Source organism: Ricinus communis, chromosome 9 (genome assembly GCF_019578655.1).
Source record: "Ricinus communis isolate WT05 ecotype wild-type chromosome 9, ASM1957865v1, whole genome shotgun sequence".
Lineage (NCBI taxonomy): Eukaryota > Viridiplantae > Streptophyta > Magnoliopsida > Malpighiales > Euphorbiaceae > Ricinus > Ricinus communis.
Genome location: NC_063264.1, coordinates 5,610,759 through 5,627,325, shown reverse-complemented (window position 1 = coordinate 5,627,325; position 16,567 = coordinate 5,610,759). Strand labels below are relative to the sequence as shown.

Below are 16,567 nucleotides of genomic sequence, written 5' to 3'. Positions count from 1 at the left end.
AATTTCTACCAATATTTGTGACTCGAGGGACATTGCCGTGAGAATAAAGTAAAAGGCAGCTCAAACATGCAACAATATGTTGCTCTTGCTCCAGTGCCTACTGCGTTATCCTACACGTGATCTGTTTTCTGTTTCACTAATCTCAAAGTAATATATATTTATAAGCATTGCACAGTTTTCCAATCACGTAAACGATAAAAGGTGATTTTAATCTCAAATTTGTATTGACTTTCAATTAGCATAATAGCCTGCATATCTGTTAATAGCCATTCATGGGTTACTAAATGTTGTATTGGTACATACCATCTCAAAATGCTCCTGTCAAACCAGATGAATTGTTGGCATCGTCTTCTTGATCCGCGGCCGGACAAACAACTTCCACATCATTTGAACCGTCTTCTTGTTCTTGAACCAACGCAGGAGAAACAACATCCACATCATTAGAACCATGTACTGCATCATGTAGGAGCATCGGAGCAACAAAATCTTCTTCATCTTCTGGATCATTAAAGCCATCTTCATTTTCAGAACTCAGCCTGAGACCCAATTGCGGCAGGCCTGGCGGCACATTCTCAAATGTATGTTCTGGTTTATGCTGCTGATTAAACCGGCCTGATATTGCCCAGGGCTTATTATAGCAAGCTTCACATAGGTCAAAGCCCATCTTCTCCATGCAGTCTTTGCATTTATACCTCTCTCCAATTATTGGGGACATCTGTAATAGAAGTTCAAAAAATGTTATCAATTCACATTAGTCAACAGTAAGTAAATGAACAGCTGCAACGGGAGTGTATTAACTGCATCACCAGAAGATTACAATTCTTAGAAGATCAATTTCAACATCAAAATAAATAAACAATTACTAGATAAGTTTATATGAGCAATGTATCATACCATCTACAGTCTTGACTAGAATAAGGTATTCAGTGTAACCAAAAGAAAATGATTCTTAATAGATCAATTTTCAACTTATGTTTGCACAATTTTTAGCTAATTACAGTGGGACAAAATTGCAATGTGCCTAGTAGATTTATTCTCCAAGCATTGAACAATACAATCGTTTCCTTCCTATTTTCCTCTCATCGTTCCTTCATTCCTCTCTTTTGATACTGAACTCTCCCTTCACATAATCTGGGAAAGAAAGCAACTTACCTGCAGGTTAAGGTTTCAAGTACCTAATATCTGTATTAACAAAATAAAAATTTGCTGAGCAGAGTTGTCAAGAATGTAATCACTCTCTTTTCCTTTTCAAGTCATTAAACCAAAAATATAACACAAACTAACATTTAAAATAGGGTAAATAACCAAATTGGTCAAAATTTTATGTCTGTTTTCAATTGTGACCACTCTTCAAATTAAACTTCATACTTAATGTCCAATTCAGCAAGTCACATGCTTGAAGAGAGAGGCCTGTTCCCAGGCTACAATGGCAACCATTTTCAAAGTATTCAGGGACCTCATTGATAAATTTTAAAGTGGCCATAATTGGCAAAAATGTGCAAGGTTTTCATTTACGTTTTTAATCAAACAACAAAACAACATAATTGAATAAAAATAACATTAGTTGCAATTTCAAAGAGGCAGGGATTTGTCTACACTAAACTAACAATTAACAAGTGATCCCCACATGACACCAAATATGAATTATATATCTTAAAGTTAGATATAAAAGTTTCTTTGTATTTCAACCTACAGTATAAATTAAAAGGAACAAAAGGTAACGATAACATTACCCCACAAGAATCACACCCAACTGCATAATGAACCTTCGGCCCATTGCCAAACAACCATGATGAGAAGATTGAACTAGGAAACATTGAGGACCGTTTAGCTTGATGTTGAACTTGTGTTGAACCTGAAATGAGGTTTCTTCCGGCGTAAGAGGCATACATGAAAAATAAATAAAATATCAAAGACAGATTAAAAATGCTCAAGAGCAGTACTTATGCAAATGCTATCTGCAAGGACCTGAAAGCCAGCTTAAAATCTAATGGATAAGCTAGCAGCCCACGGGTGTCTACTGGGACACAGAGATAGAGTTTTAAGGAAAATCCAATGAAGGCAGGATGAAATTATGAAGGTAATGCTATAATGTCTGGCCTATTGGTTACTCTACTCAACCTAGATTATGCACTTCACCTTGTTATATAATGAAAGGCTGGTGCAAGTCCTAATTACCTCCAAGCATTTTGAGAATGAATATTTTAGAAATTATATTGATATTTCATATATTTCATGCTCTAGCCTAAATAACAACTACATTTATTTAATACAATTATTTTATTAGAGATACTCTAAAATTAACCTTTATTTAAAATTTAGCAAGTGGTGCAACTTTGATTTTGGTATTCAAACATTTTCTACTTATTCAGTTTTTAACAGCAGAAAATGCTCTAGTAAAAATTAGTTGCTGAAATTAAAGCCAAGGAAGAAAATCTTGCACAGAAATTCATTTAAGTAAACCTTCTTGTCTCTTTGCAGCAAGACAATCAGTTTGTTTGAGTAAACCTTCTCGTCTCTTTGCATATATTTTAGGAAAATGCTTCTCCAAGAATTGCTCAAGAAGTAAACAAATGCCGGGAAACCCATTTGGATGCAAGCTTTGGCAAATTCCGCACCTAGGAGTTTCTGCCATGGGGGTACATATACATGTTTCACAATATACTGCATATAAAAGAAATTAGAATCAGTTATAAGACGATATTAATCCATTTCTTCTGTTTTAGGTTCTCAACACAAGTTATTAGAGGTTACCATGTCCACAATTAAGAACGAGAGGTCGAAAGAGCAAATTCTTGCATTCAGCACACTGCAAATCAGAGACAGACACAGAACATTGTTTCAGAGTTCTGTCTTCAAGCTCTTCCCCAGTAAGGCTGCATTTTTCAGTAGCCGTACTTCCACTGCCCTCAGAGCTCCTGTATAATGTTGAAGGTGTAGCATCTATAGTATCATTAATATGCTTAGTAGCTTCTAGTGAATTTGGCAATGAGGATGATTTTGTTTGCCTAGAAAAACAATCATCAGAATAATCCTGTGCCATAACATCAGTGGGAGAGAGCACTGATTTGTTTGGGACATCTACATCTTGATTAGAATGTGATCCAAACACATGGTGATCAAACTGAGGTGAAAAGTGGCCCATTTGCTTTTCTTCTTCTGTACAGCCAAGTGATAAAAGTACTGAGGATCAATCGTATTCAAAAACAAAAAGAAGTCCAAAAACTTATTATAAGCCAAATAGGTATCAGGTTTGGCCCAGCGTTAACGATAAAAAGCTATCCTTTAGGTGTTGACAATGGGATGTCACAGAAACCATGAAGCACAAAAGAAAAAAAGAGGACAGAAGATATTTTACCTCCCACTTGTTTTTCCCTTCTCTTATAGGCAATAGGGTACATCTTCAAAAGCAAGAAATGCAGCAATCGACACACATTAGGGAAATGATTATATGGGTGCCGGCAAACTGGACAGTTGGATTCATGCCAGAAATTCATGGCATTGAAGATGCACCAAAAGCACGAAAGATGGCCACAGGCTACAGAGATGGGAAATAAATTGCTTTATTGAGGTAAGATTTCACACAAGCATGCACTTCAAGATTTGGCATCCTTACCTAATACGACTGGCTTGTAAAGTAGGTCCCTGAAACCAAAACGGAAATCCCTCTTAATGTGTTATGCACCCAAAGAAAAAGAGAAAAAATAACAAATGCTGCTCAATAATATAAAAAACCATCCAGAAATTCCCTAAAGCTAAACACGGCTCTCAATAGATCTAATAGTGACTAAGCATTTAGCCATGATCTGTCTATTCTTAAACAACTAGACTGAACAATAATGATAATAAAAGCTACACAGTAATTCCTGTTAAAGTTGCATAACTCCCCAAGTATTCTGCAATTACAGAAATATATAGGTGAAATCTTTAACAATTGCCTATATGAGTATTCGGAAATATATGGAAATGAGTGTTAAATTATCAAGTGTTCAACATGCTAATTCTTCTATAGGATAATTACGAGGTCTTGTGATATCGCCGAACTGCTTCTTGAAGTAACTCTCCCTCATTCCAATTTCTTCAAAATGTGATTGGAGTCGCACTCCATATTTGGAACATATAAATAGCTATATTGCCCGCATGCAGCATAACCACACAGTCAGAGTTCCACAATCTTACTTTAAATTCAAAAGATCATAAGGATCAAGTGTCCTCAAAAGACAGAGGTCCAAGAAATAGTAAAATATAAATTTGATTCTAACCCAGATATCTATCATGAATATAACTGATGCCAGTAGTAATAGATTTGGTTGCTAATCGTAATCTGACAAAATCTTTCAGTCTCTTAACCCTCACATCCTCTCATTCCAGATTCATATTTTCAAATTTGTATAGTTCTCGTAAAAACAGATTTGGACCAAAATATCCGACAAGGAAAAAGAATTAAAAAGAACATAATCTTTTGCAAAATAACGCCATCATGAATCATCATAAGATAAACTGGACAACATCTAATCAGAAATTGACTGGCATTAAACCCTACTAATGCTCCTAATTCTATAAAGGTTTTAACAAAACTGACCAAAGCAATGATTAGAGCTGCAAACTCAATCGAAACAAAAATATGAGATTGAGGAAATATTAAAGATTCAAAGTTGTCAAGTTTCTTAGACAATCGACATTGATTTCAAGATTTTTCCAGTCAAGTCAATCAAATAGAAAGAGAACCTCAGCAAGCATCTAAACCCATGTATAATATTACAACAGAAACAAGGGTTATATATAAACACTGAGAGAGGAAAAGAACTTTACAAGCAAATGCAACATTGAAACTCCTCAGAGAATTCCTCTACTTCTTGCTTTTTATCACCATCATCTTCTTTTCCTTGTTTCAATGGCTTGTTGAGTTCTGATTCCATATTCTCAATTGAGAGAGAGAGTGGAGCGAAAATGGCTTATAAAAGAGCCACAAGTTGCAGAAAACTTAATATTGGGGAAATGGTTTCATTTTTAGCAGTCTCTCGGGTGGGGAAATATTGATTGAGGTTGAGGTAAATTATATCCTGTACCCGCCCGGGGTACCAAATCAAGTTAGATTTAGATAGTTGGATTTTAAAATACATATATTAAAGAGTTTTATTTTTAAATATAATATTTATTTATTATTATAGATTTAAAATAGAATCGCAACTTTTTTTCAATTATTTGATTTTATTTTATTTTATTCATCTCCAATTCTTTATTATATAAAATTTATATTAGATTTTATAAGTTATTTTTTTTTTTGTCTGTTGTATAATATTACTGTTTTTTTTATTCTCATACATGGATTATGCATATTATTACATATTTTAAAAATTTATTTTCATCAAGCTAAAATTCTTCATTTCCTTTCTATTCTTTAGACATTCAAATCATATTTTATAAGTTTTAATCTTTTTTTTTTTAAATATGATAACGGTTTCATTGTTAAAAAATAATAGATTTACTATGTAAAACATTGAGATTCATTATATATGAATTATATGTTCATTATATATGAATTACAAATTCATTATATTATTCACAATTTTGAAAATAAATTTATTTTTAAAATGAAATAGGTTCATTTCGTAGTACAATAAATTTTATATTACTAACATATGAATATAAAAATTTTACATGATGAAAATCTCACATATACATAAAAATAAATCAGTATTCATGGGTTATAATGAACAGGTTCATTGTCTATAAACAACATGTTTATTAAAGTATCATTCGATGTTTATTATATATGAACTATAAGTTCATCATGTTGTTCATAATTTTTTTAAGAAAAATATTTTTAAAATAAAATAAGATCATTTTGTAGTATAATGAACCTTATATCATTAACAGATAAATATAAAAGTTTTATGTAGTGAACATGTCATATGTGTATAAAAATAAATCAGTATTCATTAGTTATAATGGAGGGATTCATTATCTACAAACAACAGGTTCATTAAAGTATCACTTGAGGTTCATTATATATGAACTATAGGTTTATCGTGTTGTTTATAGTTTTAAAAAAAATATGTTTTAAATGGAATAAGTTCATTTTGTAGTACAATTAATCTTATATTATTAACAAATAAATATAAAGATTTTATATAATGAACATGTCATATATGCATAAAAATGAATCAGTATTCATGAGTTATAATGAATGAGTTTATTATTTACAAATAATAAGTTTATTAAAATATCACTTGAGGTTCATTATATATGAAATACAAGTTCATCATGTTGTTCATAATTTTAAAAAAAATAAAATAGAATAGGTTCATTTTATAGTATAATGAATCTTATTTCATTAACAGATAAATATAAGAGATTTATAAGTGAACATGCCATATGTGCGTAAAAATGAATCAGTATTCATGAGTTATAATGGACGGGTTCATTATCTACAAACAACAAATTTATTAAAGTATCACTTGAGGTTCATTATATATAAACTATAGGTTCATCGTATTGTTTATAGTTTTAAAAAAATTATTTTTAAAATAGAATAGGTTCATTTTATAGTACAATGAATCTTATATTATTAACAAATAAATATAAAAGTTTTACATAATGAACATGCCATATGTGTATAAAAATAAATCAGTTTTCATGAGTTATAATGAACGAGTTTATTATTTACAAACAATAGGTTCATTAAAATATTACTTGGGGTTCATTATATATGAACTACAAGTTTATCATGTTATTTATAATTTTGAAAATAAGTTTATTTTTGAAATGGAATAGGTTCATTTTGTAGTACAATGAACTTTATATCACTAAAAGATGAATATACAAGTTTTACATAATAAATATATCATATGTGCATAAAAATAAATCAGTATTTATGAGTTATAATGAAGAGTTCATTATCTATAAACAATAAGTTCATTAAAGAATCATTGCAGTTTCATTATATATGAACTACAGATTCACTATATTATTCATAATTTTAAAAATAAATTTATGTTTGAAATGAAATTGTTTCATTTTGTAGTACAATAAACCTTATATTATTAACAAGTGAATATAAATGTTTTACATAACGAACACGTCATATATGCATGCAAATAAATAAGTATTCATGGGTTAATAATGAACAGATCCATTATCTACAAACAACACGTTCATTAAAATATCATTTGAAATTCATTAAATTTATAATATAGTTTTATAGTATAAATTTATTATTCGTAAATTGTAATTATCAAGCTCATCATTTACTAACAACAGGTTCATCAATATGTAACTTGAAATTCATCAAATATATAACAGAAATTCATTAATTATAGCTTATAATCAAGAAGTTAACAAAATCTATAAAATTTAAACTATAGATTTTTTAATACTTTTACTACTGTTTTTGCAAGCAATTTATGTGATTGTATAAAATTTAAATGTCATTTCAAATGAATATGAATATGTTTTTAAAATTATGAGATTTATAAAAAGTTTAAGCATTGGAAGATTAAAATCAAAAGCCAATAAAATTATAAAAATTATAAATTTAAAAAATAAGAGTGTATGTAAAATAAAAATTCATAAAAAATAAAAAAGTTAACTTTTTAATATTAGAGAAGGAAAATATATGTTTTGGTTGAAACAAAAAATTATATATTAAGTTGACGATTTTTTTTTATTTTAATTATAGGTAAAAATCATCAATTAAACTCAATATTTTTTCAAAATAGGCGAGCCACACGTATAAGTAATTTAACAGCTCTTTGATGATGATAGGATTTACCTTCTAATATGACCTTCATGTTACTTTAATTTTTATGGCTGCGGTAAAGGTTTAAGTAGCAATTTGACCCTTGAACTTATAAGCTAAGTTCAATTAACTCGAAATTGAAAATCATGGCCCATTTAACCCGCATATTTTATAAAATTGCTAGTTTACTCTAATTTTATGCAAGTACATCACATACACATCAGTGAAAAAGTGAAACCGTATTAAGAAAAATATAGAAATTTAAAACTATCTTTTTTTTTTCATTTTCCTTTTCATTCTTTAACTAAAGGTCTTTTTATATGCAAATTTAATGAAAAGTTCTAATATAATGAATTAAAAAAGAATTGTGATAGGCTAAATAAATTCATCGGTGAAGAAATTGATCACAAAAAGAAGTTGATGGGCAAAAGAACAAAACATCATTAAGAAGTAGCAGTATGGGGCCAATCGAATAAGCGGCGACATTATTTTAAAAGTGCAGCAAAAGAACAAAACCCAACAGCCATCACTCATCCAAAATACAACAAATCCTCATATACAATCTTAAGATTTTCAATGTAATTTTTGATTTAAACATAAAAAAACCTCAAACTCATAAACCTGCTACCTCTGATCTCCAAATCCAAGCAAACAACACAACCACCACTTAGATCCACCGACGAAGTGTTTTTATAAGATGGCGAATATGGGTATGGCGAGGCAATGGGTATAGTATGTTATGGGTATGGCGAGGCAATGGGTATAGTATGTTATGGGTATGGCGAGGCGAGGTGACTGATGTGTTCCCGAGTGATGGCAACGACGATGGCTTCTAGGCGATGGCAACCACTTTTGCGCAATGGTGATGGTGACGGCGACAATGTTTTTTAATGTTGTGTTTTTCTTTTAAGTTGCAGTTTGAGTTTTTGAAGGATTTTATGATGTAAACCTTCTATGGAAGAGAAGATTACACGCCAAGATCGATACTTATAAGGTTTACCAAAAGTTATTTGCGGAACTATAACCCTTATTTATAAAGAAATAAGATTAATAGCTATAATGAGATGAACTTAATTAATCCTAGAAACTAACAAGTTAATAGAATTAAATTAAGGTAGAAGTGAAATCAAAACCTAAACAATAAGCTTTAATCTCAAGAACACTCAAAGAAACTCTTTAAGCAAAAACAAGGTTTTTATTCAATCAAAGATTTATATGTATGCTTTTGTAGAATTATATAGCTCTATTTATAGAGTTTAAATAATCCTAATCCTAGAATGACTAGGATATGCGGCCAAGACTCCTAAATAAACAAAACTTGAAGTAAAATAGTAGTAAACTCCTATTATGACTTGAACTTGTTAAAAGAAGACTCCTATTGTAATTTGGATTTTGACTTTGAATATTCAACCTTGGACTTGGGCTTTACGTTTGGGCTTGAATTCAACATAAATAATATCTGATCTTCATGTCTTCACGTTGGGCTTTAATCTATGAATGAAATACAATTAATCAAAGTTGAATCTTGATCTTCTAAGTCCAACTCGCTAACCTTGCTTCTTGAATGCATCTTGTCTATCACGTGGACCATGAAAGAACACAAGGCAGCCTTGAATCTCTTGCTTCTAGCTCGTGTGATTGGACCATCATACTTCAATGGATCCATTCGTGGCTTGCTTGGTGGTGAAGGATTAGCCTTGATTTTATCATCCCCTCCCTCCTCGAAAGGATTCGTCCTCGAATCAAGACCTTCATGAAAAGAAAATGGAGATAAATCAGCAACATTGAATGTAGCACTAACTCCATACTCACCGGGTAAGTCAATCTTGTAAGCATTATTGTTGATGCGTTCCAACACTTGAAAAGGTTCATATCCCCTTGGCATCAACTTGCTTTTTCTTTGGTTTGGGATTCTTTCTTTGTACATGTATATCCACACCCAATCTCCGGGTTTCAAGATTACCTCTTTTCTTCCTTTGTTGGTGTGTTTAGCATTTGCTTCATTCTTGCGCTCTAGATTAGCTCGAACCTATTCATGCAATTTAAGCACATATTCGGCCTTTTTCTTGCCATCAAGGTTAGTTTGTTCCTTTAAAGACAAAGCAATCAAATCTAACGGACTCAAAGGTACAAACCCATAGATAATCTCAAATTGGCATAATTTAGTTGAAGAATGCATGGTTCTATTATAAGAAAATTCTATATGTGGCAAGCAATCTTCCCAACTCTTAATGTTGTGTTTTACCATGGTGCGTAGTAGTTGTGATAGTGTTCTATTTACTACTTTAGTTTGACCATTGGTTTGTGGGTGACAAGTTGTTGAAAATAACAAGCGTGTACCTAACTTACTCCATAAAGTCTTCCAAAAGTAGCTCAAAAACTTAGCATCCCTATCACTAACTAAGGTGCGTGGCATACCATGTAAACGCACTACCTCTCTAAAGAATAGGTCAGCAATATGTTGTGCATCATTAGTTTTCTTACAAGCTATAAAATGTGCCATCTTTGAAAACCTATCAACAACAACAAATATAATATCATGCCCATGCCTAGTTCTAGGTAATCCAAGTACAAAATCCATAGAAATATCAACCCAAGGTGAACTAGGTATAGGGAGAGGCATATACAAACTATGTGGTTGAAGCTTAGACTTAGCATGTTTGCACAAAATACAATTTGCACAAAATTGCAAAACATCCTTTTCCATGCAGGGCCAATAAAAATGATCATGCAATACATCTAAAGTCTTTTGAACACCAAAGTGTCCCATCAAACTACCCTCATGTGCTTCTTTCACAAGTAAATCACGCATAGAACAAGAAGGAATGCATAAACATTTTTCAAAGAAAAGAAAACCATCATGCCTATAATACTTATCAAACACACCTTGTTCACATGCCTTATACACTTGGCCGAAATTACTATCATCATGATATAAGTCTTTTATTTGTTCAAAACCTAGTAATTTGGCATCTAAAAAAGCAATTAAATCATACCTTCTAGATAAAGCATCGGCCACTATGTTATCTTTACATTGCTTGTACTTGATGACATAAGGGAATACTTCAATGAACTCACTCCATTTAGCATGTCTTCTATTCAGCTTGTTTTGACCCTTTAAGTACTTCAAGGATTCATGATCGGTATGGATCACGAACTCTTTGGGCAGCAAGTAATGTATCAATCTCAAAAGTTTTATCAAAATTAGGAAGAGATAGAATAGGAGAAAAAGTAAGTCTTTGTTTGAGCAAGTCAAACGCTGATTGTTGTGCTTCTCCCCAATTAAACTTCACATCTTTCTTCACTAATTCATTCAATGGTGCGGTAATAGTACTAAAATCTTTCACAAAACTCCTATAGAAGCTTGCTAGTCCATGAAAACTTTGAACTTCACTTGCATTTGTGGGAATCGGCCAGTCTTTGATTGCCTTCACCTTTTCTTCATCAACCTTAATTCCTTTTGCATTAACAACAAAACCAAGAAAAACAAGTTTGTTTGTGCAAAAATTGCACTTCTTGAGGTTAGCAAACAAAACTTCTTTGCGTAAAGTTTCAAGAACTAAACGCACGTGCTTTGCATGTTCATCATAAGACCTGCTATAAATAAGTATATCATCAAAATAGACAACCACAAACCTGCCTATATAAGCATGCAAAACATGATTTATTAATCTCATGAATGTACTAGGTGCATTAGTTAAACCAAACGGCATGACTAACCACTTATATAAACCAAATTTAGCTTTGAATGTTATTTTTCATTCATCACCATCTTTCATTCTAATTTGATAATAACCTCTTTTTATATCAATCTTAGTGAAAACAACAGCCCCATGCAACTCATCAAGCATATCATCTAACCTAGGTATAGGATGATGATATTTAATAGTTATTTTGTTAATTGCATGGCAATCCAAACACATACGCCAAGAACCATCTTTCTTAGGGACAAGTATAATAGGAACAACACATGGACTTAAACTTTCCCTAACATAACCTTTATTAAGAAGTTCTTCCACTTGGCGTTGTAGTTCTTTGGTTTCCTCGGGATTTGCTCTATATGCCGGCCTATTGGGTATGGTAGAACCGGGTACAAAGTCAATTTGGTGCTCAATTCCACGAATGGGTGGTAACCCATTTGGAATTTCGTCGGGAAACAAGTCTTCAAACTCCTGCAAAAGAGACTTGAAACTTGAAGGCAAAGAAACATTAAGATCGTTAGTGGTCAGAAAACTTTCTTTGAAAACAAGCACAAGTATTTGTTTTTGTGACATTAAAGCTTTTCTCACATCTCTCTCTCTTGCCACAAAGCTCACTTTTATTTTTTGGAATCAACTCACCTTTTTCTTGCGCCTCACAACTTAATGTTTTCTTTTTGCGCAAACTCTCTTTCTCTCCTTTTTCCTTTCTTTTCTCACACCCCTCATGGTTTTCCACACAGCTCTCCTTTTGCTTGTACGCCTTTTTTTTCACGTGCACTCTCTCTCTCTCTTTCTTTTTCTTTTCCATAGGCAGTAATTTTAAGTCTCATTATACGTTGGTCTTCATTAACAATCTTTGGACTTAAAGGTGTAAGAGTATAAAGTTTGTTGTGAAGTGTAAGACAATAGCAATTTGAACGCCCCTTATAGATGACATCTCTGTCAAACAACCATGGTCTTCCCAAAAGTATATGACAAGCTTGCATTGGGATCACATCACACAATACTTCATCTTGGAACTTTTGCACACCAAACGCCACCCTAACTTACTTTGTAACCTTGATACCTCCCGAATCATTCAACCATTGAAGAATATATGGTTTTGGATGTTTAGTTGTTGGAAGTTTCAACCGATCCACCATCATTGTGCTAGCAACATTAGTGCAACTACCACTATCAATAATTAAAACACAAGGAGTTTTTCTTACCAAACAGCGTGTATGGAAGATGTTCTCTCTTTGGCTTTCATCATCAGCCCCTTGTTGCACGTTCAAGGATCTAATAGCGACTCCACATAGCTCACCTAAATGCCCCTCTTGCTTAGCTCCATCATCGGAATAGCAATCTTCCAATTCGGGCATTGAATCTTCATCACTTTCAGCTCCACTTTCTTCTTCACTAGCATACACCAATTCGCCTCCTTTTAATGCTAAAATGCGTTTGTTCGGACATTGAGAAGAGATATGTTCATAGCCTAGACATTTGAACATTGGATCCTTTTGGGCTTGCCTTCTTGAGTTCGGCTTTTATTGCTTTGATCCCTCTTTGTTTCGGCTTTATTATCTTTAGATACTTCATTTCCTTTATTTTAGGCAGAATTTGCACCTTTCTAATTGGATTTCCAATTAGAATTTGTTGAAGAGGAGTTCTTGCTCTTTTGCTTCAATTGCCGCTCTATCTTGATTGCCATGTGTAGTATGTCCTCCAGTTCTATATAATGTTGCAATTCAATAAGATTAGCAATATCTTTGTTAAAAAACCATGCGAAAATCGAGCCATAGTAGCCTCCCTATCCTCTTTTATATTGGCCCTAATCAAAGCAATCTCCATCTCTTGATAATACTCCTCTATGATTTTTCCCTCTTGTACCAAACTTTGTAGCTTATTGTACAACTCTCTATAGTAATGAGAAGGAACAAAGTGTTTTCTCATTATTCGTTTCACTTCAGCCCATGTTTGGATCTCCCCCTCACCATTCCTACGCCTATTACTCACTAGTTGATCCCACCAAATTGCGGCATAATGGGTAAATTCAACTACGGCCAGTTTTACTTTCTTCTCCTCACTATAATTATGGCATTCAAATACTCTCTCAACCTTCTTTTCCCACTTCAGATACAACTCAGGATCACTCTTACCTTGGAAGGAAGGAATTGTAAGCTTAATACTACCCAAGTTTGAATCTACCTTATTTTTTCCATGGTGAGTTTCAGTTCTATCTTCCCATTCCTCTTCATCTCTCCACGTTCCTCTCCTCGCTCTAGACATACTTTCCTCATCTCGAAAGCTCATACCTCTCGATTCAGATTTAATTTTTATTAGTTCATCCATCATTTCAGCATACCTATTTTCGTTATCAAGCCTTTGTCGTTCAGTTTTAGAGTTTATAGCTTCCATGAATGCTCTCATATCTGGAATTCTATGATCAGAATCTTTGGAAGAAGACAGATTATACATGGTTTCAAGAAGATTGGTTTCTCCCTCACGTGTTTGCACTCAATCAAAGAAAGAGTTTGTCTTTGTGCCCTTCAAAATTAACTCAAATTGTAAAAGTTAAAATCACAACCAACTTAATAAAACACAATTAACAAGCTAGAACATAAATTAATTAAGCTAAAGATGAATTAGAGGAAAAGGAGAATAAAATAACGAATTAAGAATAAAGATGGAAGTAGAAGAAATAAAGAATAACGGGAAGATAAAGAAGAATATAAGAAACCGAATAGGAAACAATTAAGGAAAAGTAGAATAGGAAAAGGAATTGAAAAGAGAAGGTTATGTGATATCTTTAAATATGATTTTCTTTGGATTTTGACCTTGACCAAGTCAATCTTTTTTTTGAATTAGCTCCAAATCTTGCTTTCTATACTTTTTCTTTCTTTTTTCTTTTTTTAAGCCTTACTTCGGATCAATAATTCAAATCCACACATAATTTTTTTTTATAACCAAACAAGAACAAAACACATAGAGCTTAATTTGATTGAAACGTCTCGAAGATTTTGATCAAGCAAATTAAAGGAAACGAAATAACAAAATAAAGATATCACAAATCAATTTATCTAGAACGTCTTGAAGACTTTAACCAAACAAAAGAGTATGTGAGTAGAAGAACAATGAAGATAACAAATAGGATACGTAATCAAACCTTGTAAGCTAGCTCTGATACCAAATGATGTAAATCTTCTATGGAAGAGAAGATTACACGCCAAGATCGATACTTATAAGGTTTGCCAAAAGTTATTTGCGGAACTATCACCCTTATTTATAAAGAAATAAGATCAATAACTATAATGAGATGAACTTAATTAATTCTAGAAACTAACAAGTTAATAGAATTAAATTAAGGTAGAAGTGAAATCAAAACCTAAACAATAAGCTTTAATCTCAAGAACACTCAAAGAAACTCTTTAAGCAAAAACAAGGTTTTTATTCAATCAAAGATTTATATGTATGCTTTTACAAAATTACATAGTTTTATTTATAGAGTTTAAATAATCCTAATCCTAGAATGACTAGGATATGCGGCCAAGACTCTTAAATAAACAAAACTTGAAGTAAAAGAGTAGTAAACTCCTTTTATGAATTGGACTTGTTAAAAGAAGACTCATATTTTAATTTGGATTTTGACTTTGAATATTCAACCTTGGACTTGGGCTTTACGTTTGGGCTTGAATTCAACATAACTAAGATCCGATCTTCATGTCTTCACGTTGGGCTTTAATCCATGAATGAAATACAATTAATCAAAGTTGAATCTTGATCTTCTATTGCTTCTTGAATGCATCTTGTCTATCACGTGGACCATGAAAGAACACAAGACAGCCTTGCATCTCTTGCTTCTAGCTCGTGTGATTGGACCCTCATACTTCAATGGATCCATTCATGGCTTGCTTGGTGGTGAAGGATTAGCCTTGATTTTATCATTTTAGAAAAGAAGAGATCTTAAAGAGAAGAAAAGAATTAAGAAAAATCTTAGTTTATTTTTTATTTTAATACTTTTTAACTATTATAAAATTGTTTATTTATAATTTTTTAATTAATAAGCGCATGTTTACACACAAATTGCTAAAGTTGCAGTAAGGGGTGAATTGCCTAAATTGTCAAATGTGATGGACAATTTGGGCATGATATTTAATTTAGAGTTTATTGGACTTTGGCTTACAAATTCAAGACAAAAATGCTACTTAAACCCTGCATAAAGCATCCATTATTAATAAATAAAGGATCAATTTTATCCCACTGACCTTATGCTAAGTGATCAAACCAATTTGTACTATTTTGTAAATAAACCCACAGCTCTTATATTAGAGCCGAATAGCCCCCCTAATTCTCACATGATTTGAGCGAAACGATTTAGATAAAGACTAGATTATAATTTTTTATTTAACATATTTATTCTTTTAAAATATTTATATTTAAATTAAATCTTAGAAAATAAATTTATTTCTCATCTTTATTTTTTTACTATTTATTATTTTTACCGGCCATTCATCCACCATCCTCACAAATACAGCCATCCACTATTAACATTACTATGCTTTTAAATGAGTCAAAAGAATTGAGTGATCAAATACTAAATATATATATGTTTTTTTCTTGGACCCAATTTATACTTATTTCTTTAAATGGGTAAAGAATTCAGGCGTATTACTGCCACCATACCCCATCAACACCATAATACACCTTTACCGCTCCATGTAATTGGAGCAGAATGATACTCATAAAAAATATATATATAAATTTGTAAATAGATGATAATGGCTAAGATTCATCAATTATGACGAAATAAAAGAAAGCATAGACACCCAAGTAATTTGAAGTGTAATTGCATGGAATGTAATTGTTAGGTTAGAAAAATGAAAACAGCTTTATGGGTACATATATTGATCATTAATTCCAAGTGTGATAGTTACAGACAATGATATTGCTGTTCAAACATTTTATCAATTGAAAGAAAAAAATCATCAATGCCATGAAAGTCATGAATAATCTGCAAAGAAGAAGAAAAATTATGAACTGAAGCTAATAATATCTTTAATTTCAATGAAGAAAACTGGAAGGAAAAGAGAGATGAAGAAGATGAAAAAGAAGAGAAAGTGGGGGAAAAGAGAGAAGAACAAGAAAA

General features: G+C 32.0%; 1 protein-coding gene across 1 annotated transcript; it reads right to left on the bottom strand.

Annotated features, from left to right (window-relative positions):
- Positions 1 to 202: 202 nt before the first annotated feature.
- LOC8280679 (E3 ubiquitin-protein ligase PRT1) lies at positions 203 to 5,179 on the bottom strand. The gene is made up of 7 exons (XM_002518065.4): positions 4,813 to 5,179; positions 3,617 to 3,645; positions 3,359 to 3,538; positions 2,755 to 3,159; positions 2,464 to 2,664; positions 1,734 to 1,855; positions 203 to 715 (listed from the first exon to the last, which is right to left on the bottom strand). Exons 1-7 carry the CDS (start codon positions 4,917 to 4,919, stop codon positions 308 to 310), a joined length of 1,452 nt encoding a protein of 483 aa, XP_002518111.2. The 5' UTR covers positions 4,920 to 5,179; the 3' UTR covers positions 203 to 307.
- Between the last annotated feature and the right edge of the window lie 11,388 nt (positions 5,180 to 16,567).

Bases quoted from the DNA above. Each gene is read 5' to 3' on its own strand.
- LOC8280679 (XM_002518065.4), bottom strand. From the start codon at position 4,919: ATGGAATCAGAACTCAACAAGCCATTGAAACAAGGAAAAGAAGATGAT. The intron at 3,539-3,616 runs GTAAGGATGCCA...CCATCTCTGTAG, and splicing joins TTACAAGCCAGTCGTATTAG to CCTGTGGCCATCTTTCGTGC. The intron at 3,160-3,358 runs GTAAAATATCTT...TTGGCTGTACAG, and splicing joins AAGGGAAAAACAAGTGGGAG to AAGAAGAAAAGCAAATGGGC.